At 35.5% G+C, this 27428-nt stretch overlaps 1 protein-coding gene across 5 annotated transcripts; it reads right to left on the reverse strand.

Annotated features, from left to right (window-relative positions):
• Positions 1 to 3254: 3254 nt before the first annotated feature.
• On the reverse strand, positions 3255 to 25686 carry LOC122521440 (RNA-binding protein fusilli-like). Of its 5 annotated transcripts, XM_043642183.1 has the most exons (12): positions 24592 to 25055; positions 17891 to 18085; positions 17509 to 17737; positions 14730 to 14819; positions 12311 to 12365; positions 12104 to 12214; positions 11403 to 11673; positions 11107 to 11322; positions 10786 to 11019; positions 10499 to 10700; positions 4100 to 4332; positions 3484 to 3748 (listed from the first exon to the last, which is right to left on the reverse strand). In XM_043642183.1, the coding sequence occupies exons 1-12, from the start codon at positions 24766 to 24768 to the stop codon at positions 3563 to 3565; spliced, it is 2199 nt and encodes a 732-aa protein (XP_043498118.1). In that variant the 5' UTR covers positions 24769 to 25055; the 3' UTR covers positions 3484 to 3562. The 5 variants fall into 5 exon arrangements, with proteins under 5 accessions (XP_043498119.1, XP_043498118.1, XP_043498117.1 ...); XM_043642184.1 differs by lacking the exon at positions 4100 to 4332 and having other exon boundaries at positions 3255 to 3748; XM_043642182.1 differs by lacking the exons at positions 3484 to 3748; positions 4100 to 4332 and adding an exon at positions 25089 to 25686 and having other exon boundaries at positions 8664 to 10700; positions 24592 to 24915.
• Between the last annotated feature and the right edge of the window lie 1742 nt (positions 25687 to 27428).

Here is a 27428-nt window from a genome sequence, read left to right on the forward strand (position 1 = left end):
ATAATTTATTCGACGCGGTCCTTCTTAAATAAGATGATAATTTTACTAAAATAATATATAGTTAATATTAACGAAATAATCTCCGCCCATTTGTTGTAAGTTTATCTTATATGTAGAAGCACAAATTGAAACGAATTGTCTTTCTAAGAGAGACGTATAATATATACTAGGGCAATTTGAAAAATTCATAAAACTTTTTTCTCGTTCATTTAAAAATATTTCTCTTCATTGAATTTTGCACTAATTGCTCTTGTATATACATTATATACATATATACATATATAATTATAAGATAGTTACTTAAGCGCAAGGCATACGCATTTAATACTTTTTTCATTGATTTCATTTTTTTTTACCTTGACATAGCGATATATTATATATACATATATATATATAATTATATCACTTCCACAAAACTTACCTTTTATCTATATTTTTATATACGATCGGTATTTTAATAACGTATATTTATAAATCTATATATTTCTTCTCGATTAAGAAAAAATAATAAAACACAGAGAAAATACAAGCAAAATACAAAAAGGGACGAACAATAAATGAATAAATGAGAGTTGAGAAAGATCTGCGCGTATAATTCCATTTCATCCCTTCGACGTGATTTGTGGTATATAAAAAAAAAACCCAAATGCTTTCAAAACAATATCGAATATATTAATATTAATATCGTCAATATAACATAATTACAATATCGAATTCAGGTTACTATTTTATCGTCGCCATCCTGGCTGAGGCTGAAAACGTGGAAGGAAAATCGGCAATAATCATTTTATTTAACGAAAGTGCTCGAATTTAAGTGAAAAATTACAAAAAAAAAAGAAAATTAATTTATCGCATAAATTATGCATTTCTTTTTTTTGTAAATTTTCATTTATAGTTAAATCACACTTTCAAGATAACTGACAAATTCATGTGTAATTGGGATAATGAATACGCACGATGTGCGACGTTAATTATATAAAAAAAAAAAAAAAAAGAAAAGAGAAGTGGGAAAAAGAATTAGAAAAAATAAACCAGGTTTACGCGAATACGCCTCGTGCATGGGGGGGTATCAGGATGCGGAACAATCTCGCCAAAAGGCGCATAATTCTATAGGGATAAATTCTATATTTTGTGCTTTTGTTTGTACGTATGTGTATATATCTGTGTATGTGTGTTTTTTTCTCTCTCTATATATATATGCATCTTTTTTATATATATGTATATATATATATATATATATATATATCTATGATCTATTTATATTATATATGTATATATATATATATACAATTTCCTACTATAATAATTACGCGAGAAAGCTCACGTCGAGATCAAACTATAAACGCGAGTACTTTCGTTGCTCACCACAGAACTCGTATCTTAATTATTTAGAACAGTTACAACGATCATTTCGATCACCGATTACATTCAGGTAAAATTAGAAAACAAGAATAGATTTGGATTTATCCTCTTCGTGAAGAACAATCTGATGAATATTAAATTTGTACTTTATGACTTCGCTTTGTGGCATCGAAAATACGTTCATTTGATGATCTCTATTGTAACTTTGTTACATTAGGAAAGGAAAAAATTAAACTAAAATAAAACTAAACATTAATTATATTGCACCGATCGTGCGAATAATGCACGAATAATAATTGAGTCTGCTTTCGAACTTGATCACTTCCATCTCGTTTTGTAGGAAACAAAATCGCTGAAGAACGAAGGAGGAATCGCGTGGCAATGGCAGTAAGTCTATATATATATATATATATATATATAACAAACGAGCCGTTTAATGCAAATTCACAAGTACGTTTGGATATATATATATATATATTGTCCTCGATGTTGAATTATTTATTTGCATTACGACCAAATCTATGTGAAACGTGTCTCAATGATGATCTCATGGAGCTGAACGACGGATACGATGTGAAAGAGAAAGAAGATAGAAAAAGTTGGAAGAAAAACTCTCCAAGATTGCCGCCATTATGCTAGTTTTTTGTGTTAGCACCTTATGAAAAACTATAATAAAATATCGTCATCGTCATCGTCATCTTATGTACATGCGTATGCATTCGGGTTTTTACTATTACTAAGATTTACGAATATTTCAATTTCGAGTACAATTCAAATATTCAAATAGTAAGAGCTGTAGTATATATGTATGTATGTATGTATGTATGTGTGTGTGCATGCATGTATACATCACTATTTTAAAAGAAGACTAATAATAATCAATATACAAAGCGATTGAACAAAAAGAAGACACATATATAATACTAATCGGAAGACATTCGTGATATTTGTTGTTAAGAAAAATCTGTCTTAAACGCGTAAGAACAGAAATAAATGCGATTGTCACGCAATTCGTAAATTCCTTCGAATAAAGACGATAACTAACGCAATATAGGCAAGCTGATGCGCGAACGTATATAGAGAAACGAGAAACAGGATCCACGTATAGATTAATCGCGAAAATGACAAACAAGTATAGGGTGGGTTCTACAATGAAATGTTCGAATACTTTTAAGAACATTTTCATTATAGAAAACACTCTGTATTTCGAGCTAGAAACGATCTGCTAATTAACGATTAACGTAATGAAGGTAGATCTCTCATTAAGAAATATATTAAGTTTCATATTATATCAAACTTATTTCATTAAGTTAAGGGCTATTTTTCAATTAATTATCTATTCTAACGATATAAAAAAAAAAACAAAAGAAAAGATAACATAATTCGTATCTTACTAATCGAATTTGAATATAAGGATTCAAATTCATAGCACGTTCGCAACAATCGACGAGAGAATGTACCATCGAAGATTATCCTCATATCACCAAAGGTAATACGCTCTCACAGCTTCTTCGTTTCATTCGTCGATCTTTTTCTCATATATTTTAAATATATCTTTTTAAATAGAAACGTAACGCCTAATCTCTTAAAGATAAGGAACATCGTCGATCAACGTTATCACATGTAACGTTATTAACGAGACGATTCGTATATATGTATAAATAATATAAAGAAGGAGAAAGAGGAAAAGTAATTTCTCTTTCAGGAATTTTTATATATATATATATATGTATGTGTGTGTATGTGTGTGTATGTGTGTTCGTGTATATATATCTTTTTTTTAACGACATAACAATTATTTCATAACGATTGGGAATCTAAAATAAATTTAGAGAGGATACGCCTATTCGATCGTACGAGGATCTCAAAGGAGGAAAAAAACAAAAAGATAAGAAGAAAAAAAAGAAATGTAGTCTGCGCTATGTCTTACGATCGCTCGTTTCTGTCTCTTTGGAGTAGAAAAAAAGAAAAAGTAATGCCCAAATGACATGTGTCGTGCGCGTCGAAGTAGACCCTTAAAGGGTAATTAAAAGGACGAAGAGGACAAAATTTGGGGGAGGGATGCGTGTGCAAGTTTGACTGCAGCATATAGCCATACGCATGTAAATTCCTTCAAATCGATAAGGAAAAAAGACAGTGCGTCTGTTGGAACGAAGAAGAGAAGGCCAAAAAAGGAGTTTGCTAAAGTTACGGCTCATGGTTAAACCATAAAAACCTCGACGAAGGGAGTGCATTCTGGTTGGTGATGATGGCCCGGCAAGGCAATACGTTTTTCTGCCTCCACGCGTGTCAGAGTTGCATCGAGACGAGGTTCCGCGGATGGTGACGTTGCCGTAGTCACTGCCGCGGTTCCTGGTCCCAATTGTAAGCACTCGGTAGGTGTCAACTAGAAAAAATACAATTCAATGATTAATCGTCCATTTATATAGAATTTAATTACGTAAATATATATATATAATATATATGCATCGTCTCTTATCTAATGTTTCTTTGAGATAAGTAAAAATACTGACACAACCAAATTTATTTGAGTCAAAAAACAATTTTATATTTGACACATAATATCAGAGGTTTCGGTTATTAATATTATATTAATATCGTAATTATCTTGGAGATAAATATATACATGCACGTGAGTCCTTTGCAATGGAACTTTTTTTTTTGGAAATTTGAGGGAGGGAGAAATAGTTCGAATGCAAAGAGCTAGAACCTAATTGAATAGATAGGTAAATGTTACCAGTGTCGCTTGTTGAGGTATCGGCGCGATGCCACCGACGCTCGCCGGATTATAATAATTAGTTGGACTAACGGGAGGTGAGGGATAGGGCCAATAAAAGATTGGTGGCGGTGGATATGGGCCAGCGAATTGGGGTGGTCCTCGTGGTAGCATCGCGGTCGTTGGAGAGAAGATTGCACTTGTTACGAATGATGGCGGCGGCGGTGGCGGCGGCGTCGGCAATAATGTGCCTCCTAAATAAATCAAAATTACACAAAACACGATTATTTTCTTTTCTTTTCTTATACTATAATTATGTTAGATTAAATATATGACAATGAACGTTCGACGTTAATCATTTCAAAATATAATCAATAAATAAAACAAAAAATCGATCCAAATACGAAACGTTTCTAAATCAATCAGCATTCATTAATTAATTCATTAATACAAAGAATCAGTATGCCCCATGGCCTTTATATGTATGTCTGCTGTATGTACATTAAAGAAAAATGCCCACTATGCAACACAATCGTGACATTCGCAAAATCGTGCATTTCTTCTTCTTCTTTTTTTTTCCTTTTTCTTTCTATATTTATACTTCACTTATATCGTGGAAAATAATATTCTTTATTTAATAGTAAGATCTGCACGATAATGCTTTTAAATAGACGGTATTTGTACGGTTTCGGCGAAAATGATCATTTAGTTGGAATAGAATCGGATAGGTATCCTACATTTCGTTAAAACAAAAAACTTCATTCAAGATCGCAATAACATTATTCGCAATAACCGTACACATTAACCGCACATCTTCCAAAGGAATAAATGAATTGGAATTGGCCTACCTTAAGCACAGAAGTTAGTATTTGTAGATCCCGCTACCATACAGCAATCGACACTGCACATGTTTTATATATATGTACGCAGCACCAACTTGCGATTCCGCCCCTCTTCCAAATTACCAGAGTTTTACTTAGATTCTCTCCCTTTTTTTCTATCTCTTTCTCTCTTTATAAATTCCTCTTTAACACACCTTTCTCTCTCTCTCTCTCTCTCCTCTTCTCTCTTTATCTCTCATTTCTTTCTCTCCTCTCTCTCTCTTTCTCTCTTTCTTACCCTCCCAGCAGAAAAAGCCAATTTGCGTGCGACCCCTTGTGATTGTACCAAAACTTAAATTCTTACCTGTATCTACATAAATATATCTCCATCTTTCTTTCTCTATTTCTTATTCGTAAATGTTTTCCATGTGCATTTATGTAATCATTTAATTCACGACGTGCACATGGAATCATCAACAAATATGTGGATGTTTCGATTGAATTGTTCAATTCTTTGATACACGATGCGAATACAGGTCCACGTGTATTTTCTACGTTTAACGTACTGTAACGTACAAATCGTTGCCATGACACGATCATTGCAGTGATATAATTTGACCAATTTAGGGATATTTACAATTAAGTATAGAAAGAAAAAAATGAATCGATTATATGGTCGCAATGTCAGAGGGAAGAGAGATAACAACAGAAAGACTGATCAAGAGTGGCCACAAGAGAGTCAAATAAAATCTAAAAGGGAGATATCAAATGAGTACGTGAATCTAAAAAAAAACAGAGAGAGAGAGAGTGAGAGACAGACAGAAAGAAAGACATACAGACAGATAGACAGAGAGAGAGAGAGAGAAAGAGAGAAAAAGAGAGAAACAGACAGACGTAGAGAGTGAGAAAGGGAAAGAGGGAGAGAGAAAAACCCTGTAAGGAAGATAAAGAGAGAACCAAGAATTACGACACAGAAAAAATCTCCAACTTGATCCGTAGACACCAAAGATACCTGCGAGCCCAGTGAAAAAAAAAAATATACAGAACGTAACAAGAAACGGTGATTACACTTTTCGCTTTTTTCAATTTAATCGCGTAAAGAAAAATGTGATAAATGTTAAGGAAAATAAATATTACGCGGAATCATTTCTGATCTGAATTGAAAATTGCATAAAAAATGAAAGGATCGTTCTAGGCGAAAAGTATAAACACCGTGCGAGGTAATAATAATCAGGGTAAGAGTCCACCAACCCGCCAAGCAAAAAGATCTATATGTCCACAAGGCACATTTATTAAACATGTACATCGATGTAATAATCGATAATACAAGAGAGTGTATACAAGATGTAAAAAAGGATTTATGTGTTATGTACGTGTAGGTATGTTTTTATGTATATATGAAGTGTATATGGAAGTGTATATGCAATGTGTGCATATGTGTGCATATGTGTACTACTGTACCACCTTTCCATGTATATGTGAATAAATGTCCTGCATCCCAGTAAAAAAAAACGCTATTTAAAAAAAGGGCACACCTTTCGCAAGAAAAAAAAAGTACTAGGGAAGAGGAAGAAACGTAAATACCGTACACACGGTCGCATAGAATCCATTTAAAAAGAAATAAGGAAGGAAAATAAGAGAAAAATAATAAATCAAGGAAAACAAAAGAAGAAAGATAATGTTGTCCCACGCTCTGTGTCAACGAATAACGCGTGAAATAACGCGTGAAATAACGCGTGTCAGCTTTCGCCGGGACAATCGACGATATTATCGCGAGACATGGATCTAATTCGTTTAATAACTCTTTTCCATCAACCCCGCTACATTACGTAATATCAAATCACTTTCAAATGTTCAATTTATCTATTTGGCTTTTCATGTTTTCTTGCAAAAATGTTCTTTTCAAGCACAGATAATTACATATTAGGTAGTGAAAATAGTTCGTGCCGTTTCTAGATTTGCTTTACATTTATTTCTATTCATTAAAATGTCGCGAATTTTCTTACTTATGCAATATACATATGTATAAATTATCTGATATATATACCCGTATATATACCAGGTAAAAAATAAAATAATATAATGGCAAAAATATATAAAGGCTAAAAGTTAGGAGAAAGTAATTCGTAAAAGAAACGACACCGTGTCAGTCACCGTGTTAGCAATTCACAAATAACAAACACATTAAACGTAATGAAATAATGCCACAATATCTAAGATGCAGCTTTTGGAGTTAGTTTGGAAAAAAAAAAAAAGAAATCATAATAATAATAACAAAAAAATAAGATATGTAGTATGCGTGTGCTTGCACGTGTTATAAAATTATGCAAGGGCAAGGAGCAAATTTCGTCTTTTCATTCATCCATTCATTCTCTCTCTATACATTAACAAACAAACAAACAGAAAAATGAAAAGGTAATAATAATAATAAGTAGAAATAAAAGTGGTCGTTATGAAAGTCTCGCGGCAAAGTCGCGTGAGAGTTCCCAGCGAAAGCTAACGGCAAAAAAAATGTGATGCGAGACATGTAATATGCACGCATATATAATAGGGGCGCATCCTTCGTTATCATCGTTAACCATTAAAACGTAAGATCTAAATAAGTACCAGCTAGGGATATGAGAATAGGATGCTCGAGTTGGACACTTCGTATCGTTTTCGTATATAATCAGAGTTATCGAAATAAGAAGAAAAATCCATTATCGATCGACAACGTGTCTCGACTCGAGCGATTCTAATCGATCGACGACGCATTTATCCAAGATGCACCCGTGGTTTTCTAAAACGATCCGAGACGATAATCACGGAAATAACAATAATACAAAGATAAAAGAGATCTCTACCTGTTATTAAATTCATTAGATTGATTTTTCGTCTCGCAACGTTATATTCGACCCTATATCTAATTCATGTAATATTAATGCTAATGTAAAGCCGAATCAGGAAGCGCAATTCCGACTTTAAGCGTCGGCAGGCAAACCCGATTTTTTAATCTATGTAAGTTATTCTCACATCGGTAACGTCGGACACCCACTTCGTATACGACCAGAAAATGTGTCTATGTCTTCTTTTGTAACTACACGAAAGGAGAGAAATAACAACGATTATTATTATACGACTACGATAATAATGACAACTAATATGTTAACGACAATTATTTTACCAATTTTTTTTTTATTTTTCCTTAAAACACGCGAACGTCCGACGTTACCCAACGTACCAAAAAAAAAGGGAAAAAAAAACAATACTACTCGATTCTATATAATATGCTACCGCATCCTGTCAAACAAATATAGGCTTGTAGCTGATGAGATAATTGTAAGATCTACACATGTAAACGAGTAATTTAAAAAAGAATTATCTATATATAGAAATAAAAATTATTATTATTATTATTATTATTATTAATATTATTATTATTATTTATTATTATTATTTATTATTATTATTGTTTTTTATTATTATTATTATTATTATTATTAATATTAATATTATTACTATTATTACTATTATTATTATACCAAGAAAATAGTTACAAGATGCTAGGAATGACGGATCGAAAATGGAATGTGATAACGAAAAAACAAAAAGAAATGGGAAAACAACGAGCACAAAGAAGGAAACAACTACTAGACGCAATGTATGCAGTGTATGTGGTTATGATCGAAAAAAAAGAATCGGAAAAAGATAATAAAATGAAGTAGGCAGGTTGTGTCATCTCCTATTTCGAGGGAAGAAGGATCAAAGAAAAAGGAAGAAAAATATTAACAGGTACTTATACGCACGTCTCTTCTATAAAACATAACAACATGCAATCATTTCATTAACGCTTCTTATCCTACGTGTATATAGTTGCGCGATCGATCTTCTTTCTATTTCTCTCCTATAGTCTAGAATATTATAGTAAAAGTCTATGGCAAGAAGAAATGAAGTTTAAAATAATAATAGGAATTTTAAAATAAAAAGAAGAAAAAGAAAAAACTGATGATTTTGGGATTGGCAGTGAAATAGACAATTATTCTCTATTAGTACTTTGTTGCTAAAATTTTGAAGAAAAAACAATTAAATATGACGTAATCACTCGGCACGTCTTTCTTTTAATTCGAACGGAGAACACGATCGTGCGCAAATTTGAAACGTTTCAAATATTATTGCGAGACGTGCGCAAGATAAACGATGGAGAGAAAAAAAACAATTAATTAATATTTCTAGAATGAGAACTTACATCTACATAACATTGGACGGAATGTCCATATCCTTAAACAGCTGATAGAAATATTTTTAGCAAAATATATGAATTTATGTATATTGTTATTATTATTATTATATATATTCATTAATATAGTAAGATGGCGAGACGTTATTTGTGAAGAACTCGTCTCGTATGTACACCCTTCTTTTAAAATACGCTCTTGGGCGCGAAATCATTTCGTCAACGTAGAAAACTAATTTGTATCAATCGTTTTACGAGTTTATACTCCCGAGACTTTGTAGTATTAATCGTAATCGCGAGGAGTTAAAATCCTACATAAGATTTAATGAACGAAGAAAAATAAAACGATCTTAATCTCGTGCTGCCAGTGATAGTTTTATAAACTGATATTAAAATAATTGTGTTCTCAAAGTAAACTACGTAAGTACTACTGTGCTTATCACATTCTCGAATAAATTTTTCGTTTGGATTCGTTCGAAAGTGCATTTGAAAGTACATTCGAACTATTTAGGAGAAAAAAGGTGTATATTATGTATCCTTGATATAAGGAATCAATACGTATGTATAATTACGTAAGTAAAAATAAAGGAATATATAGAAGATTCGATTGAAAAAGACAAGAGAAAATGGAAAAAGTCTCTGTTCGTCCAAATGAAATAATTAGAATGGCAGATAGATAGCAAGTAGATGGAATGACAATAAGTATAAGGGAAAAAATGGACTCGTATCACATTTAGGGATAAAATTGAGCGGTATAGGGCAAGGCAGGAGCAGCGGTAGGGGCATGGGCATGAAAAGCTGGCGCTTGTGGGTGCCAGGCAGCACGCTTAGCGTGTACCGTAGCAGGTGTATCACTAGGAAAGGCGCTTTCCCAGGTTCTTTTCAGGCCCATCAATGCAGCTGGATTAATAGGAGCGGTTTGCGCGACGATGGGTGCAAAAATCCCATGAGAGGTCGGTGCCCTTATTATACGAGGGGGGAAGAGGAATAAGGGCGCGGGAGTTGGTTGTTGAGCATGAAGCGCAGCCACAGCCGCGGCCGCTGCCTGAGGTGTCATCGCGTACGCAGGGATTTGATGAGGTGGATTGGGCGCGGTAAGGGCCAAGGTCTTACTAGTCGCCGAGGAGGTAGGCGAGGCTGGAGTCGTCGAGGTGGGGGATGCGTTAGATGCCAAGGCCATCAGCCAAAAGTCCTGAGTCCTGATGGCCTGGGCCTGCGCCTGCGCCTGAGCATGAGCTTGAACTTGCGCTGCCTGTGCTTGGGCCTGTGCCTGTACGAGCGCCTGTATGTCCCAGAGGGGAGGCTGCGCCGTCGGTACCGGCATCGGTACCGGCGTCGCCGGACCCGAATGTGTCAGAGATGCGGGTGATTGAGTGCTCAACGTACCGGGTGATAGTAGAGCCTTCGTTGACGGCGGAGGTACTGCACCTGTCAATACCAGATTCATATCTTCCCCGCTACACTGGAAGACTTCGATGTAACGTTGTTTCTTTCCGAATACCATGAATCGGTGGTGCCGCTGACTCGCGCACGCGTGCGCCGAACTTTCACTGTCCATTTGTATGAACGCTTCTCCGGACGGTTGACCCTAACGACATCATATTATCTTTCATTTTTTCTTCTCTTCTATCTCTCACCCCCTTCTTTCAGCCGTTATCTTATTTTATTCTTACCTGTGCATTGTACACCATATGAACACCTTGGTAGATAATGTTTTTCGAGTGTTCTCCCATGAATTCTAATATATGCTCTACAAGTGCCTCATAGGGGAGCCCACGTAGTCTCACGCAATCCTTACGCGTGCCGGATGTAATTATATGTTGAGGAAGTAATGGAGGAAATTGCAGTGGTTGTATTGATGGTACTTGAACAACGAACGGCTTTGGATCGGTTGCCCTATTCAGGACCTATTGGTAACAAATATTGTTCGATATGGAATCAAAATAAATTTCGTATGGCTAACGATTCATTTGATTCCTTTAGCTTTTACGAACCTGTTGTACTTCCGCCGTTGTACTCCTAAATAGTTCAATATACCTACTGCCAATGCAGTCTCTGTGCTTACTCAATGCTTTTACAGCGTCTTCCTCTTGAGCGAAAAGGACGAACGCGTCTCCGGTCGCTCGACCATCTGGCTTTTTTACAAATAGTACGCCGTCTTCTCCGTCCAATACATGACAAGATTTTTGTCCGGATAAGAAAAAGTCGATCTTTAGAAACAAGATGTATAGTTCAATTAATTTGCCATCGCGTAACCTATTTACTAAATATAATAGAATTTAGCGCGTACCACTTGCTTAGCAACGCAGTCGTAAGGTAATCCTCTCATTCTAACGATAACCTGAGCCCCTCTTGAAAGGAAAGCATGCGCTTCGCTAGTAGTACCACCAGCAACCCCAACAAAATCTTCTCCGGAAGCTTTATAAACTTCTATATACCGTGTCCCCATATGATGTTTATGCCTTTTCAGTGCCATATCTCTGTGTTCCTTATTAACAAAACGTACTAAAGCTTCTCCGTTACGCCTGCCCATATGACTCAAACAAAGTGCTACGCCACCCCTAAAAATAAAGAATACCTAATAATTGTTTTTCTTTCTAAAAGTCTTGAGCTTTTACTTAAACTTAAAAGCTTGTACTTTGACGTATACCATTAATCATACTTATTTATACGATAAGCGATGATCTATTAGATTACAAGACACAAATCTATATGACCCACAGATAATATTTATCATAGTGCTTGACCATGCTGATTAGGAAAAGAAATCATTGAGAAAAATGCATGATATAAACGATAGCCACATAAATGAACGATTTATAATTCATAAAAAAATAAAATCGCACAAGGCCTGACCCATTACCTTCTTTACGTGATTCCAAGTGGCTTGTATAACAATATTCAAATAGTTAGTTAAGTAATACATTTATATTATTGTCTATTATCTCTAACAAGTATTTATAATCCAAACAGAATCGATATACTACTTACTTTGCAACATTCAGACCGCGGAAAAATTTGGCAATATCTTGATCCGATGATTGCCAAGGAAGACCTCTAGCTCTAACTACGCAGTCGTTGTCTACTTCTTCGTCCTTGGAACTAGAAGTAACCAAATTATCATGATTATTATAATTATATTCTAACAACAGTTTTAAGTGCGAGCATAACCTACCGATATGACTTTTAACTACTTACCATATTCCTGGTTCTAAAACTATATTTACTATCTCTGGTGTTTGGAAGACGTGACCTGAAAAGAGAAGAAATAAAAATAATTGATCATCTGTGAATTGTAGAGAAATTCTTTAGATAACTTTTATATTTAGTTTTATCTTTAAACGGCTATGAAAATAATTATAATAATAAACATAATAGACTCCACGTAGAAATTCCAAGTAACCTCGAGGTAGTGCTTCCATCGAGGAAATATATGTCTTGCGTTGCAAAAATACATTACTTTCCGATAATTTTTTCTCAAAAGACATAATTTCTTCGAAATCATTGAAAGCGTTTCTCTCGTTGAATCAACAGGTTGCTGTCGAACGCGACACCGCTGACTTGGCGAAAAACGTTAACAATTTCTTCATTTCTACGTAACTTCTTCCTTTATATTGTGTATACATAAATCACGCGCGATACGGACTTTTACTTTTAAACAAAACTACTACTGTAAAGTTCGAACGTATTTAAATGTCCTCCCTTTCTTCCGCGGTCCAATTAAGTTCTTCTTTTTGCTTGTGGATTATGCTTAAGGAAAGAGATAGATAGAGTTAGAGAGAGAGAGAGAGAGATATGAAGAAAAAAAAAAAGCGCGCACGAGGAGAAATTTGGACGTGACTGGAACAGATCTGCGCATGCGCCGACTACGATATCTTTGCTTCATTTTAAAATGGTGTCGAGAACATCGAAACATTTAATAAAATTTAATGTAAACAATTATTCAATTTGCTGCTCGAGTCACGTACTTACGATCAAATGCAAATGATTTTACCTTTTTTTTTTTTTTATGAAAGATACATAATCGATACCTAATGAACATTAATTATCAAAAGAAAATATTACATTGTACACCATATTGCTTTTTTCTTCGTGTTTTCTAATTCGTAACAGAGAAAAAAAACTTTATCGAATTGAACGTGATTTTGTGTAACTTCCTATTTCGTAATTCAAAAAAAGGAAAAAAAGGCATTTGTCTTGCAAGCTTTCTGGCGCTTCCTTCATCGTAATACTATATGCTTCGCTTTGTCTCTTATTTCTGGTACTAGGGGACAAAGTGCTTATTCGATTTGTTGCTTCGGCAAAACTACTTCGTATTTCTTGCAAGGAATACTCGTGCTATGCGAAATGAATCGACTGATTTCGAACGCGTACACCTTTATAAATTGCCACGACTGCTCTCTTATTGAATTTCATATATGTATATTATGTATACAAGTATATAATATATACGTTCCTGTAGTATGTATCGTATGTATCGGTAATTCGGTAAACAACTTTTTCCTTAAGTAGATAAAGGAAAAGAATATTTTTTCTAACGATATATTGAAAATATCAATTTCAATAGAGGGAAAGATCAATTTTTCATTTTCTCTTTTCTTTTTATCTTCATTCTCTATGCTCGTCAAATAATATACATAGATATACGATTACGCATACGATTCGTTCATATTTACGACGGTATATACTAATTTGTTTTTGCAATTTAAATCATTTAGTTGTATTAATAAAAACATGAAAAATGTATTGTTGCTAGTTGGGTATCACTGCGCGATAAGAAATATATAGCATGGCCATCGTATACTTGCACGCATATCTAAATCGCTGCGAAACTCAGCAACACATACATACGTATATACATGTATATGTTTATACGTGTGCTACGTAACAAACGAACAATGCGACCGTATACTCATCTTAAAACATTTATACACCCCTACCTTGGACATTATTAAAACATATCAATATGTTTTTTTTTCTATTTAGATTTGGAACATAGCATTAAATGACGTAGACATAGAAAATGATTCATTTGAAAATTTGTATCTATGACTATTAATAAAGGTTGGCAACTAAGTTTGTCGATAGACAAATCACATTGAATTCAGTTTTTTGATAGCAAAAAGTCATCGATAAAAGTGGACAGTACCCAATTGAATAAAGTTACATTTTTCAGTAAAAATTTTGAATTTTCCTTCTTATTTAAAATCCGCAATCACTTAGTTACCAACCTAATATATATATATATATATACAATATTTAAGCAAATACTATATATAATTATAATCGAACGGATATTGGATTTTTGGAAGAGCTTTTATCGCTTCAGCGTTAATCTTAAATATGTCTGTTACGGTCAAGGTTCGCTTGTATTGTTTACAGATACGTATGGAAAGAAAATCGGTCGAGTATACGGGTTATGATAGACAATTCGAAAAAATCTACGTGAAATATCATAGAAGAGAAAAATGAAGAAAGAAGATAATTCTACACGACCGTTAGACTAGATCAAAGTCAAAGAAATACATCCACCGAGATAAGGAAGAGACTTTCTACGTAATTTTGAATAAGTTCACCTAGGAAGTTTTAACCAAGCCTGGAAAAGTGTCTTTCTTACCATCTTTGATCATCCTCTGTATCACGCTAATCATGTCTTGTATTTCTTTTACGTGAAAATCGTTGTCCGTATCAGGTTGTAGCCCAAAGTCTAATTATCTATTGTCAAGGATAAATATACTTCGAAGACTTTACGCAGTGCATGAAATTATTTAGTCTAATAATCAGGATAAACGAACGATTTTATCGATCAATCGACATAGTACAAAACGTATGCATACAATCCTTATATCACCCGTTAAAATAAGACTAATTCAATTTTGTTCTGAAAGTTGTCAGGGTCCTCCTCGGAAGGAACGATCGCAAAAATAAATTGTTAAACATTATTGAAAGAAAAGTAAATCGTAAGAAGAAACGCTTTTGTGCGCATAATAATATATCTCGATCGGTCGTCAAGCCGTTACCAATATCTTCACCGGGCTGACCTTTAAACCATGTTCCGCAGGCGATAAGGCCGGTTGGTCAGCTGAAGCTTTCTCGAGGCGCTTGCCTTCTAAACGCGAACGTTCGATTCGACTTGTCCTCCCTCCCTCCCACCCTCCCTCTTTTCTTCTTTCTTTTTTTCCATCCTACTACGTAATCACTTTTCGATGAAACTAGTTTTCGTTATTTACGAAAAGCTAATTCTCTGCTATAATATATTTCAAAAGAACGTACATATTTAAGCTGTCATCCTCTTTTCTCCCTCCCCTCAGCCCCCCACCCCCTCTCTCTCTCTCTTCCAATAAAAACATGTCGTAAATTATTGGCCAATTCAAAGGAAGACGTAACACCGCGTATCCATGAGACTTCTCTTTTTACAAATATAACTTTAAAATTAGGTAATGACTTTTTAACGAAAAAAAAAAAACAAAAAAAGAAGGAGAAAAAAGATTCGACGAAATTCTTATCGTTACCTTCGTTGGTAACGAGCCCAATTGTGCATTCGCGTTCGTTCGGAGATTTTATCTTACTGATAAAAATCAAAAGTAAGATTCGTTGTCTCTCTCTCAAAGTAAAAAGATATAAAACTCGTGTAATCAGTTCGTAATCATCTAAGTTTTTCATTAAAAATTAGAAGAAAAGGATGAAAACAATCTGGCAAACAAACCAAAATGACAAATCCGTGTTGCTCGAGGCGCCGATCGACACGAGAATATACACGAGTATGCCGATCGATATATACGTGTACACACCCACATATCATATATATGTGTGTTGTCAGTCGCCACAGGTGGTTTTGTTTTATTAGCGTTCAGTTGATACAACACGACACGGTGGATGCAGAGAGAGAGAGAGAGAGAGAAAGAGAGAGAGAAGGCAAGCACATAAGGTGGTAAGCCATTGTGGCCAGCTCAAGTTGATGCCGAGGAAGGATCGAGATTAAGACTCGAGGAACTCGAGTGAATGCTTTTCTCTCTCTGTTTCTCTTGCGTTCACTCGTTCTAACTATATATATATATATTCTCGTGTTTCCGAATAAGAATTGGACATTTTTTTTTACGGTATCACAACTATCGTCTAACGTGCGTTTATTCGCATGATGAAGAAAAAGAAAAATAATATGACGCTGAGGTAAAGTCGAACTCGAAAAGAATAATAACGTTCGTGTAATAAAGGAATTTTCTTCGTTCACGCGACAATAGCAAGTCGACAAAATATTGCGGTACCTTGAAAGAACCTACCGATATTATTTTATTACCCTTGACCGTTGAGATTGTTTTCTTTCTTTTTTTTTTGTTAAACGGTCTGCTAAATTAGAAAATCATTTGAAACGACCGAGATTTCCATTCGCCAAGTCCCATTAAGAGTTTCCAAAACTTTTCCCAAAACTTTGACTAAAAAAAAAGCTTTTTCTTTTATTTTGCGAATTTATTAATAAAGCTTTTCTTCTTTTTTTTTATCGAACATGAGGATAACGTAAGGCCGCGTTATCGGGCAATTACTAAAAAGAAAAAAAAAAAAATAAACGTCAGCATACCTGAATAAGTTTAAATCAGACGAGGAGGCATTAAAGTCACGCCGGCCGATAAGCGAATCTTTTGTTTCACTTTGATATCTTGACTCTATTATAGGAGAAAAGGTTCGAACGATGAAGGTGACTCGAACACACTTTTAACGCGTTTTTTAACCGTACCAGCCAGACAAGTTCAGAGTCCGCGCGTACGATATTATTGGTGACACGAAATAAAAATCCCTGTGGCGATTACATAGCAGTAAAGGGAAGCACGGCTACACGATACGGGGGCATTCTACGACTGCGGACTGGTAGTAAGTATAAGCTTTCCTTTGCTTATTTGCTTGCTCCTCAAGATTCAACGCCGCCTGACGGCAATGCGTCTCGAAAATCTTATTTCGACCTCTTCCGCGCCTCCTGACGGCAATCACTTCAATAATTACTAACTTAAATATTCTCCACATCGATTCATTTACCGTTTTCGTTCGACGCGTCTCGATCCACACCTATCGATCATCGGTTTCTAATATAAACACCTTTTGGAACCCTGACACGCGATTAGTGGTACATCGCTAGGAGAGCAACATTAGGACCAACGCTCCTAACCACCCCCTCCTAGTTTCTGTCTTTTCACTTTATCAAAAACATTCGTTATCTTAAGTCGTTAAATTCTACCTGCTGACGAATATTTCATCGGTAAAGTAAACTGACGTGCAGCGACACGCACGACGCATGCGTCGTGATGGATTAATTCGTAGCACCCTTAATAATACGATTCATTTTGAAAGTAGTATCAATCCGATGGCGACGTCAATAACAAACAAATGTATCGATTAAAGGATACATTGGATCATTTCTTGTATGCCAAGTGTTGCCAATTCTCCGTGCGATGAGTAACAGCCAACAAATTCCTTACGAAGATCGTGAAAGACATTGTAATGACTTGGCAATTCGATATCCTTTTTGCAGGCTTCAGGATGCAAACATTGTCTCATCGGTGCTTGTCCGTCAACGATGAAACGAGGCTCGCCTCCCCCGGTCACGCAGGACATGGACGACCACCATCCTTCGAACTTGGGACAGAACAATTAAACAAAATTATCAGTCTTTTTCTAAAACGAGTAAACTTTTAATAACCCCGTCGAGTGTGCGTTCGTGTAACTACTAAGGAAGGATTAATAATGGCTAAATTAAAGTAAGAACATAATGTAAATAATAAAATGTACCTGTTCTATAGCTTGTTCCAAAGGAATCCCGTGTTCTCGAAGTGTACGCTCGGTCAAGGCTGGAGCATGTGCTAATGCCAACTCGCTAATGATTGCGCTACTTCCGGCGACCGGTGAATTGTCACTACCACTTCCCGGTGTACAACCATCGTCCATTATCTTTGGACAAACTATGTATTGTTCTCTACCCAATACCTGAAACAAAATCGATTATCCATTTCAAAGTTCCTTGCTTTTGTTTCCTTCCTTTTTCCTTTTGACGTGACGTAAATACAACTATGATGATATTCGCGATATTACGGTTGCAGTATCTCCTATCTCGTTACACTTTTTTTTTCTTTTTTTTTTTTCATATATTTCTATCGATCATCCGAAGAGAAATGTGTTATTGGTGCACAATTAAAATAAATGACACAGCGTTATCGTAACGAACATAATCGCTCAACGTGATGTTAAACTCGTATAATCTTCCGGATGATTTTTCTCAACGGAGAGATTGATCTATTTAATATCGTTTTTATAATAATAAATGAAACGCAATGCGTTGGAATTAATTGCAGTTGCTGATTATCGAAACAGTTGCATTTCTTAGGAATTGCATTATTATTATTATTATATCGAATTGTTGTTTTTTTTAATTGATTTCGAATTTACGCTGGCACTCGTCTGCATTTTCGAATCATTTTAATTCGATTTACCCGCATTTTCTTCTTTGGTCTTCCTGCGCGTACCTGAATTATTCGGTGCTATATTTGTCCGCGAACGTTGCACCTGCGAAATAATATCATGCGGGTAATCGATTCTTTTTTTTTATTTAATTTAACTTTATTTCATTCTATTGGAAAATGTATGCACGAATTTTTTTGCAGAGAAATAAATCAACGAAAGATATACATTGGCACGCGATAATTTAGACGCGAACGTTTGTGGGAAATATACCGATTACCGAAAGTAATTAAGCGATCCATCGTTAGTTAACGCTATGACGCTAATTGCAACTCGTAAAGATCGTTTCTCCGATAATTTCAGTTTAACGAACACTCTTCCATTTCGCTATTTATTTTTTTTTGCAACAATATTTTTCGATCCTCCTCTTCCTCTTTCTCTTTATTTTCTTTTCTGTTTTATCCGTTCAAAATATATATTCTACACGTCTTCGAGATTTTATTCAAAATAGTACAATATGTTATTAAATAAATTAACGAGGAATTCAAAACGATCGTTAATAGCTGAACGCATAGAAAGTTTATTGTATTCTCTGGACAATAAATATGACGTTAAAAATCAATAACTTTTCTTAAAGACATTATAGTAATCTATAGTTTGTAGTTTCACAATTGGAATAAAAATAATTGATTTTGAAAATCGTATAAAATAACTTTGAACTCGTCTCGTATAAATGTCGAAATTTATCGTAGGAAATAAACAAAAAATCTAAATAACATATACAAGTCCAATAAGATGGTTATGCACAATAGTACAATTTGGCCAGCATTATGCCAACTACCTGTTTATCCGTCTATCTATCTACTTATAATACACGTTCACGAACGTTGCAACGATGACATACCACATATTCGTTATCGTTCATATACATATACTAACATACATAGAAGAAACTTAATAGGCAGGTTTACTAACACGAGGTTAACGGATCAAGGTAGTTCGGTACGATCGTTTCAATCCTCGTCTTCTTCGAGTCCTTCTTAGGAGAATTTTTTCAACCGACATTAACAATCCCGACGCGTACAAAAAAACAATATATATATGTATATATAATCGCATTTTCATCAAAATGAAATTACATCTGATTTTAATAAAGAAAGAAATACATTGATTGCAAATACTTTAAGTAATATACATATAAACCCATTAAATATATACTGTGATTATTATAATACGGATAGAAAATAGCATATATGCTATAAAGCGAGAAGAAAACTGTTCTAATACTTTTAATTTTTTTCACGAATAAGAGGGAAGAGGGAGTTAATTTACTTGAACCTAGTTCAAATATTTTTCTAACGAGATAAGAAAGTTTTCTATTTCTCGCAAAAGAAACTGTGTACTTAGAATTAGGTAAAACAATTATTTCTACCATTTTCTTTCCCAACCGTACATAGAAATATCGTTATCATATTCGTAAAACGTATATTATTATATATTCGAAGAACTTTTCTAGCATGTTCGTACGTAAGTAAGTACTTACTTGCTTGCATATAGGATACATAATGCGTAAATATATATATCCATGTTGAAAATGCCTCGTCATTTCCAACTCGTACGTAATGCTCAATATTCTCGAGTGTAGTGCTAGAACTTTCGTCACCGATACGTTCCTTTATCGCACTCATTTTCGCGCATCGCGCGATTACAAACGATAGAATATATTAAAAAAATGAACCGCCTACTTCAACGATTACCTGCCACCTTACCCCCTTATCCTCTTCACCCCTTTCCCCCTGGCCACTCCCAGGTCTCTGCATTTCCATGTTACAACTCTTTTTTTTTTTTATCGTATAATATGAATAAAACATAATAATATGGATAATGTTCTATAATGATAAACTTATTTACAAGGAAAATTTAATTACTCTAAGGTAAAGGACGATCTTTTTATCATACGAATTTTTCCTATCATCGCGTATTCAACAATAATTCGAATGAAGAAATATACGCGAAAGAACTATTCCTAGACAAATTTAATCGCCGATAATGCATTACTTTTTTGTGTTTGCATTTATAACTCGAAAGAAATATTATTGTTAGAAACGCATAGAATTATTTCTAAGAAATCTTGCTAACCCGAGAAATTCTTGCTAATTTATCGCCAACTTCTATCAATTGTTCGATAAATCCCGTAAATAACTTGATTAGATCGAAAATATAATTGCACATTTGAAGATTTTGGTCTCAATAGAGATTCGACGTAGTTGCTCGTAAATTCTACACACGTTTGATCGATTCAAAGTAAATAGATTGAAATTATAAATTGCAAATTTCGTCACGCGCAACGCAATAAAAAAAGAGATAGAGAAAGGCGAACGGAGGGTTAAGGTTCAGGGCTCTTACAACGTTCAGAAGCGTAGTAGCAGACCAACATACGACAATTCGTCCATCGAACGGCTAACAATAAGAAGAAAAATAAAATGAAAAAAGGAGGAGAGGGAGAGGGAGAGGGAGAGGGAAACTTTAAGATGGAGGATTCTAGAATAGGGCGAATAATATTCACCGTATGCGTAATCAACGACTATGTTACGAAACAGAATTTAAATTTAGAAAGAGAGAGGAAGATAAGCGTAATAAATTAATCAGATATATTATACTATTTTTCTACTAGATGGGCCAAAAGTTCAAAACACATTTTAAAAATCAATTAAGCGGTAATGATTCCACGTTTTGGTGATCTTCATTGTCATATACGCGTGGAATATATCAGATAAATACCAGATAAATATCAGTTACTTTATATAATAATACATATTTTTATCTAATAATAACAAGTGATTTAACACGAGATAAATTGATCAATTTCGTGGAATTAATTCAGATAAAGAAATTTATCAAGTATATTTTCGTACACTATATTATAGTCTATATAATCATATATAAAATAATAACGTTATAGCATTTACGTGTAACTGTAGATTGAGACGTTTTTCCATTAAAGTTTTACATCGTATAATGTACGATATGCTCGCATACATGAGTAAAGAGCGAACCTTTGATATCGAAAAAGTTGGAAATTCGTAATTTCAGCGGAAATGAATCGGTCATTGTAATTGTTAAGAATATAGGGGAGGTCAAACGTCATTCCGACTGTTGTTTTACAAGATTATTCCAGGAAATCGGTTCAACGAGCAAAGGAAGTAAATGAGTAAGTAAATTTCTACATCTACTTATGTGCATATATATATTCCTTCTTCCAAGGTAAAAACGATGCACGCGATAGTAATCTTTGGACGGTGCTACGTGTAATGAGAAAGAATGAAAAAGATGGTTCTGGGGAAAGTTGCATAATGTAAAAAGAAAAAAAAAATATGACAAGCCGATACGAAGCTGGCAAGAAAAGAGGACCGAGCTCGTAACGAGTTTTTACGTTCGCACGTAAAAATAAATATAATTTGGAATGATCACGTTAGAAATCCAGAATAGACGCGAAGATTCACATAATTCTCGTGGCCAACGACGGTGGCTTCGTTTCTCAAGCACGTACCTGTATATTTATTAGTGTTATAATTGCATACATTTATATCTAACGAATTTCTAATTTCCACATCGTTAATAGAATTGGATTTAATTGAATTTGATAAAATCGAAGAGAAAACAATTTCACGTTAAATCGTTCATTTCGATTGACATGTATATACGTATGTGTACGTTAATTGCGCGTCGATGGAAGGTAGCAAGCTTTGGATTCACGACTGGAACGAAAAAGCTCCTGGTATTATTATCCAATTATATTCATGATAAATTGAAGCCCGAGGGAAGATGGAACCTTCGTATATCGATTCAAATTTGACTTTTGTCGTCGTCAAAATTTCAAATTAATTTCTTATCTTGATTTATACAATTAAAAAAAAATCGAATTCTCATTAGATCTGATATAGTTGATAACAGAGATATAAATATAATTATTTATTTTTATATACAAATACGGACTTTGAACGTTTGTAACGTATACAATTAAAAATGAATTTATTTGTGATAGATTTGAAAGGAAAAATCGACGAAAGTAAACGCACGCGTTCCAAAGAAATATTCAAATAAACGATCCGATGTTATTGTTCGTTTAAAAAAAAAAAGATAAGAATGCATCAATTTTGTGAAAATTTTTCGAAAAGTTATATCTACGGTCATTGTTCAAGAATAATAGGAAAAAATAGACTTAATGGGAAGCATACCGAGAGTCGAACAGAAAGCGGAAATGACCGACCACCTGGAAGGTATGGGTATTTCATGTAAGACGATTCACAAGAACGCATAAAGAAAAAAGCAAGGAGAAAAAGGAGGCACAACACCTGTCGTGCCTCGAGAACTTTCTTTTTTCTTTCTCTCTTTCACGTCTCTTCTTCTTCCTGGAATAATCTTCAGAAGGGGATTAACAAAAGGTTACAAAAATGCAATAATCTTCGTTGTAATTTATAAAAATAAATATATGTAGATATATAGGTATGGTGGTTACATAGATCGGAGGCGGGCGGAAAACGGTAAAAGAAAGGGTGGTGAGAGGAGGACTGACAAAAGCGGCGGGTGTAATCGGTGAAGCTGGAAGTAATGGGACGACCTTTCGAGGGCGCGACGCTCCGCCCCCAGCGGATAATTCGAGAAACAAAGCCAGCCAACGACACGCTCGAGTGGCACCGCACCCCTCTCAACCCGCCGTTACAACTATCCGAGTCAAAATACATTCCCTTTACATCTTTTGCTTCTGTTTAATCTATTCGTTTAATAAATAAATAAATAAATAATTGTTATATCGAAGATAATTGGGAGAGAAACAGGAGCAGTCGCGCTTCTTAATGACGATGACGACGACGACGACGACGACGACGACGATGACGACACAACGATGACAAGCGTTTAATACTGTCGAAGTCGTATTAAATCGTGCAGGATTAAAGTCGAACGTTAGACCGGTTTTTTTCTATTTTCTTGGTCAAAAGGTTAGCAGTAAACAAGGCGCAAAAAGCTGTTTGTAAAGTTCAAATAGTTAATGCCGCATAAAAAAGCTGTTTTTCCTTTTTACCTTGATACGAGAAAAAATAAATGAGGCAATATGAATAACGCGATATATATTTAAATTGATTTAAATTCATTGAATTTCTACGTTGTTTCCTCGTCATCGTGTGACGATAATGATTTTACTTGTTAATTTCGGTAAATTCGTCAATGGCCCGATAGAACGATAAAGCGATAGAAAGAGTCATTGTCAAGAGTCGATAAGTAGGTAAAATATTTTCGAATCGTATATTAAAATCGTAGCTCGCTTCTAAACTATTACGAATTCACCTGACGTGATTACGCTTTGAAGAGGAAAGGAAGTGCGTTTGAAAGAGAAAAAGATAGAGAGACATAGAATCGACCAATCACGGCATATTTATGCAGAGGACGACCAATGAACGCGCGAGTTACCTCGTTTCTCATACCACTTTACATTAGCTTCGTTATTTTGCGAGCATGACGAGACATAGATAAGTAAGTACGATAAGTAAATATTTATATAAAAATGCAATAAAAGCTACAATTTATCCGCTCTGTCGTTATTTCCTTTCGCGCATCAATCGTACGTAAGAAAAAAAGTAAGTAAATAGCTCTATTGAAATTCCTTCCAAGCGTTTTTTTCTTTATTCTCGAATAAAAAAAAGAATTTATCGTGTTGGTAGAAGGAGGAAAAAAAGGATAGAAACAAATCATTTTTCTGATTACGCGAAAACCTACTTTTCTTACTTCCTAGAAACGGGGATGACTTCATTGCGAGAGACGAAATAATAGAACGAAAGAGAACAAAAATCACAATATCGAAATGAAATAAATTCGGAATAGGCAAGATTTGAACGTTTGAAAATATCGAAGGAAGAGATCCGACGGAAACGAAGCGCGACGATCCCACAGGTGGTGGTGGTAGTGGTAGTGGTGGTAGTGATGGTGGTGGTGGTGACAACGTGTGTCGGTGTCATTAGATCTCGCTCAGAACTCACCTTGTTCTGGAGTACATCGAGAAGTACGTAAACGAGCAACGTGATCTGGCCCTCGTCGGAACCAAGCGAGTTGTTCTGAAGGCCGGCGGTCGCCACGTACAGGGCGACCAGGTGAGTCGGCCCTCTCGTAGCAACGCTCTGCATACTGTCCTCCTCGCGGCACCGTCGACCGCCCATATATCCCTTCGATATTATCTCTCTTCTTTCTTTCTTCTTATTCTTCTTTCAATTTTTACGAACGAACAATAATAACAACACAACACAATAACAATCGGTGAAACACAGTAATGGAAGCTTAACACTCGCAGAAACACGTCCTCCTTCCTATCTATTTATCTATTTATCTGTCTGTCTTTTTCTCTCCTCCCCTCGTTCCCACGATGAACGAAGATACGAAAGAGAGAGAGAGATAGATAGAGAAAAAGAAAGAAAATGAAAAAGGAAGATAAATAGAAAGAGAGAGAAAGACGTTGACGACGACGACGACGACGACGAACCGGGTTTCTCCTCTCCTCGATCCTTTCACAGGTACTCGATATCCAACAGCAACCACGACATGTCCATTCTCTTCTTGTCTCCTTCTTCTGTCAGCTTTCCAATTCAAAATTACGATAACTCGAAAATATTAATAAAAAAATAATTGAAAAATAGAATAAACGACGAAGACGAATGCGAGTGGTCAATTCTTAATAGCGCGTGCACCCTTCACAAGTCGTGTCAGCACACTTTCCAGTCCTTGTCAAGGTAACAAAATCTCTCCTGCCACGCTCTTCCTGTACGGAAAATATACGTGTGCGTATATTTTTAATTCCCTCTCTCTCTTTTTATTTAACGAAAGAGTAAGCGAACGAGCGGCAACATGATGGCGAGCGGCAATTCGATGACGGCGGCGACGACGGCGACGGTGGCAGCGACGACGACGACGACGACCGAGAGAGAGAAAGAGAGAGAGAGAGAGAGAGAGAGAGAGAGAGAGAAAGAAAGAGGAAGAGAAAGAGAGAGAAAGAGAGAGGAATAAATTCGAGTAGGAAAGGTTTTTGGTGAAACACTACTGGCCAACCCCGAACGTCGTCGCAGTAACGCGCACGTCGTCGTTGGCTCACCTGGCGACTGCGCGCCCGAGCGCTGCTCTATTGCCAAGACCACATCGTTCCTCTTCCTCCCCACTCTAACCTACCTATCTCATTCTGCTACCTTCTACCCCACTCTTTTCCCTCCTTACGAATGTATGCGTGAGACGGATATTACAGGAAGGTAGGGGAATCGAAACCGCGGAAATTTAACGCATCGAAATAAGTTTTACTCGTTCTCTTCATTTTCATCATTTTTTCTCTCCTTCTCTTTTTTCTCTAATTTGTTTTCTACCTAACGAGCGTTCACATTTCGTTTAAAGGCAAGTTAACGTTAGTTTGAATTCGATGCGTTGAAATTTGAAAATTTGAAGGGAAAGGCAAGTCGAAGCAATGACTAAGCTGCTGCTGCCAGGTGTTTAGACGTTCCAACTCGATTCTCGGCAAGGCTAACGATCCGTTAGGATATTATCCTAGCGTACAATTTCTAATCTTCCCCCTTCTTTCTTCTCTTTTCTTCCTTATTATTTCTTGTCTACTTTCTTTCTTTCTTTCTTTCTTTCTTTCGTTTATTTTTGAGAGAACAAATGCCGCAAGGACGCTCGGAAGACTGCAGATTTTCCACGCTCAAAGTAAGAGGGAAAGAATTCGTCTTCCAAGACAAAATGGCGATCGAGAACGTGGCGGCGTTCTCGGCGGCGTTCTCGACGGATAGGAAGCTCCCCAATGTCGCAGGTACGTATCTTCCATGGCTTCTACCCCTCCCCATTAACCGACCATTCCTTCTTCTTCTTCTTCTTCATCTTCATTGCTTCTAACATCCGGCTCTCTCTTTCTTTTCTTTTTTTATTTCTTCCTCTTTCAAAATTACAACGACGGCTCTGTTTTTTTGTTTTGTACTTATCGTTAAATACTGTAAATATTACTCGTACAAATTTTTAATCGTCGTAGGATGAAAAAAATGACGTCTCGCAAATTCGTAATAAACAAAAATTTGTTCGATACGAAAGTCGTAAAGATTTGAAACAACGCCATCGTAAATTTTTATAAAATAGCGGTTTTTTTCGGTTCTTCTTCGTTTTATTCTCTAATCGTTTGTTTTGTATGATACTTTTTCTTTTATATTTCTTTTTTTTTTTTTTTATCCTTTTTCATAAATAGCTGCGCGCCAATTTAATCAACAGGTTCTACCTACGCATACTCGTTCACGCTTGCACGTGTATGCGTGTAAATACTTTTCAGAAATGTGTGTATGTATTATACACATAGATGAAAGGCACAGTGAAAGCAGCTGCACGTTGTTCAATATTCTCGTGAGCGCGCAATGCCGACCTTGCTCGCTGATCTTCTCTCCTTATATTTCCCTTCGTATTTCTCAAAAAATCCTATTTTGAAAATTTTCCGATCGACGCCGAACATCGATGACGATAGTAATAATAATAAAAAAAGGAAAAAGAGGAGTACCTACGGACTCGGGGTGCAAAATGCAATTCCACCCAGTTGCGTAATACATTTGTACACGCTTAATTAAAAGTACGTACATTAAAGATCGATCGCGTATGCGAGTATTTTGGAACTTAAAGGAAAATTCCAATTCTCGTAAATACGTCTAGATGTATATGATAAAAAAAAAGTAGAAAAAAATAGGAAAAGCTAGTGAGCAACAGGTTGGTATGACGCCTTTCGAGAGTGTATAGGGAAAGGGCAGAGTAGAATTGAAAAAGCGAAAGATTGAATGAGCTCGAGTCGAGCTAAAGAGGCAAAGAG

Source organism: Polistes fuscatus, unplaced genomic scaffold (genome assembly GCF_010416935.1).
Source record: "Polistes fuscatus isolate 324 unplaced genomic scaffold, CU_Pfus_HIC Scaffold4, whole genome shotgun sequence".
NCBI lineage: Eukaryota > Metazoa > Arthropoda > Insecta > Hymenoptera > Vespidae > Polistes > Polistes fuscatus.

Excerpts from the sequence above, each read along its gene's own strand:
- LOC122521440 (XM_043642182.1), bottom strand. The coding sequence starts at position 24,768 with ATGGGCGGTCGACGGTGCCGCGAGGAGGACAGTATGCAGAGCGTTGCT. Across the intron at positions 14,820-17,508 it reads CATACAAGAAATGATCCAAT|ACTTTGGGCTACAACCTGAT; the intron begins GTATCCTTTAAT and ends ATAGATAATTAG. Across the intron at positions 10,701-10,785 it reads ATATGGTGTACAATGCACAG|GGTCAACCGTCCGGAGAAGC; the intron begins GTAAGAATAAAA and ends TGATGTCGTTAG.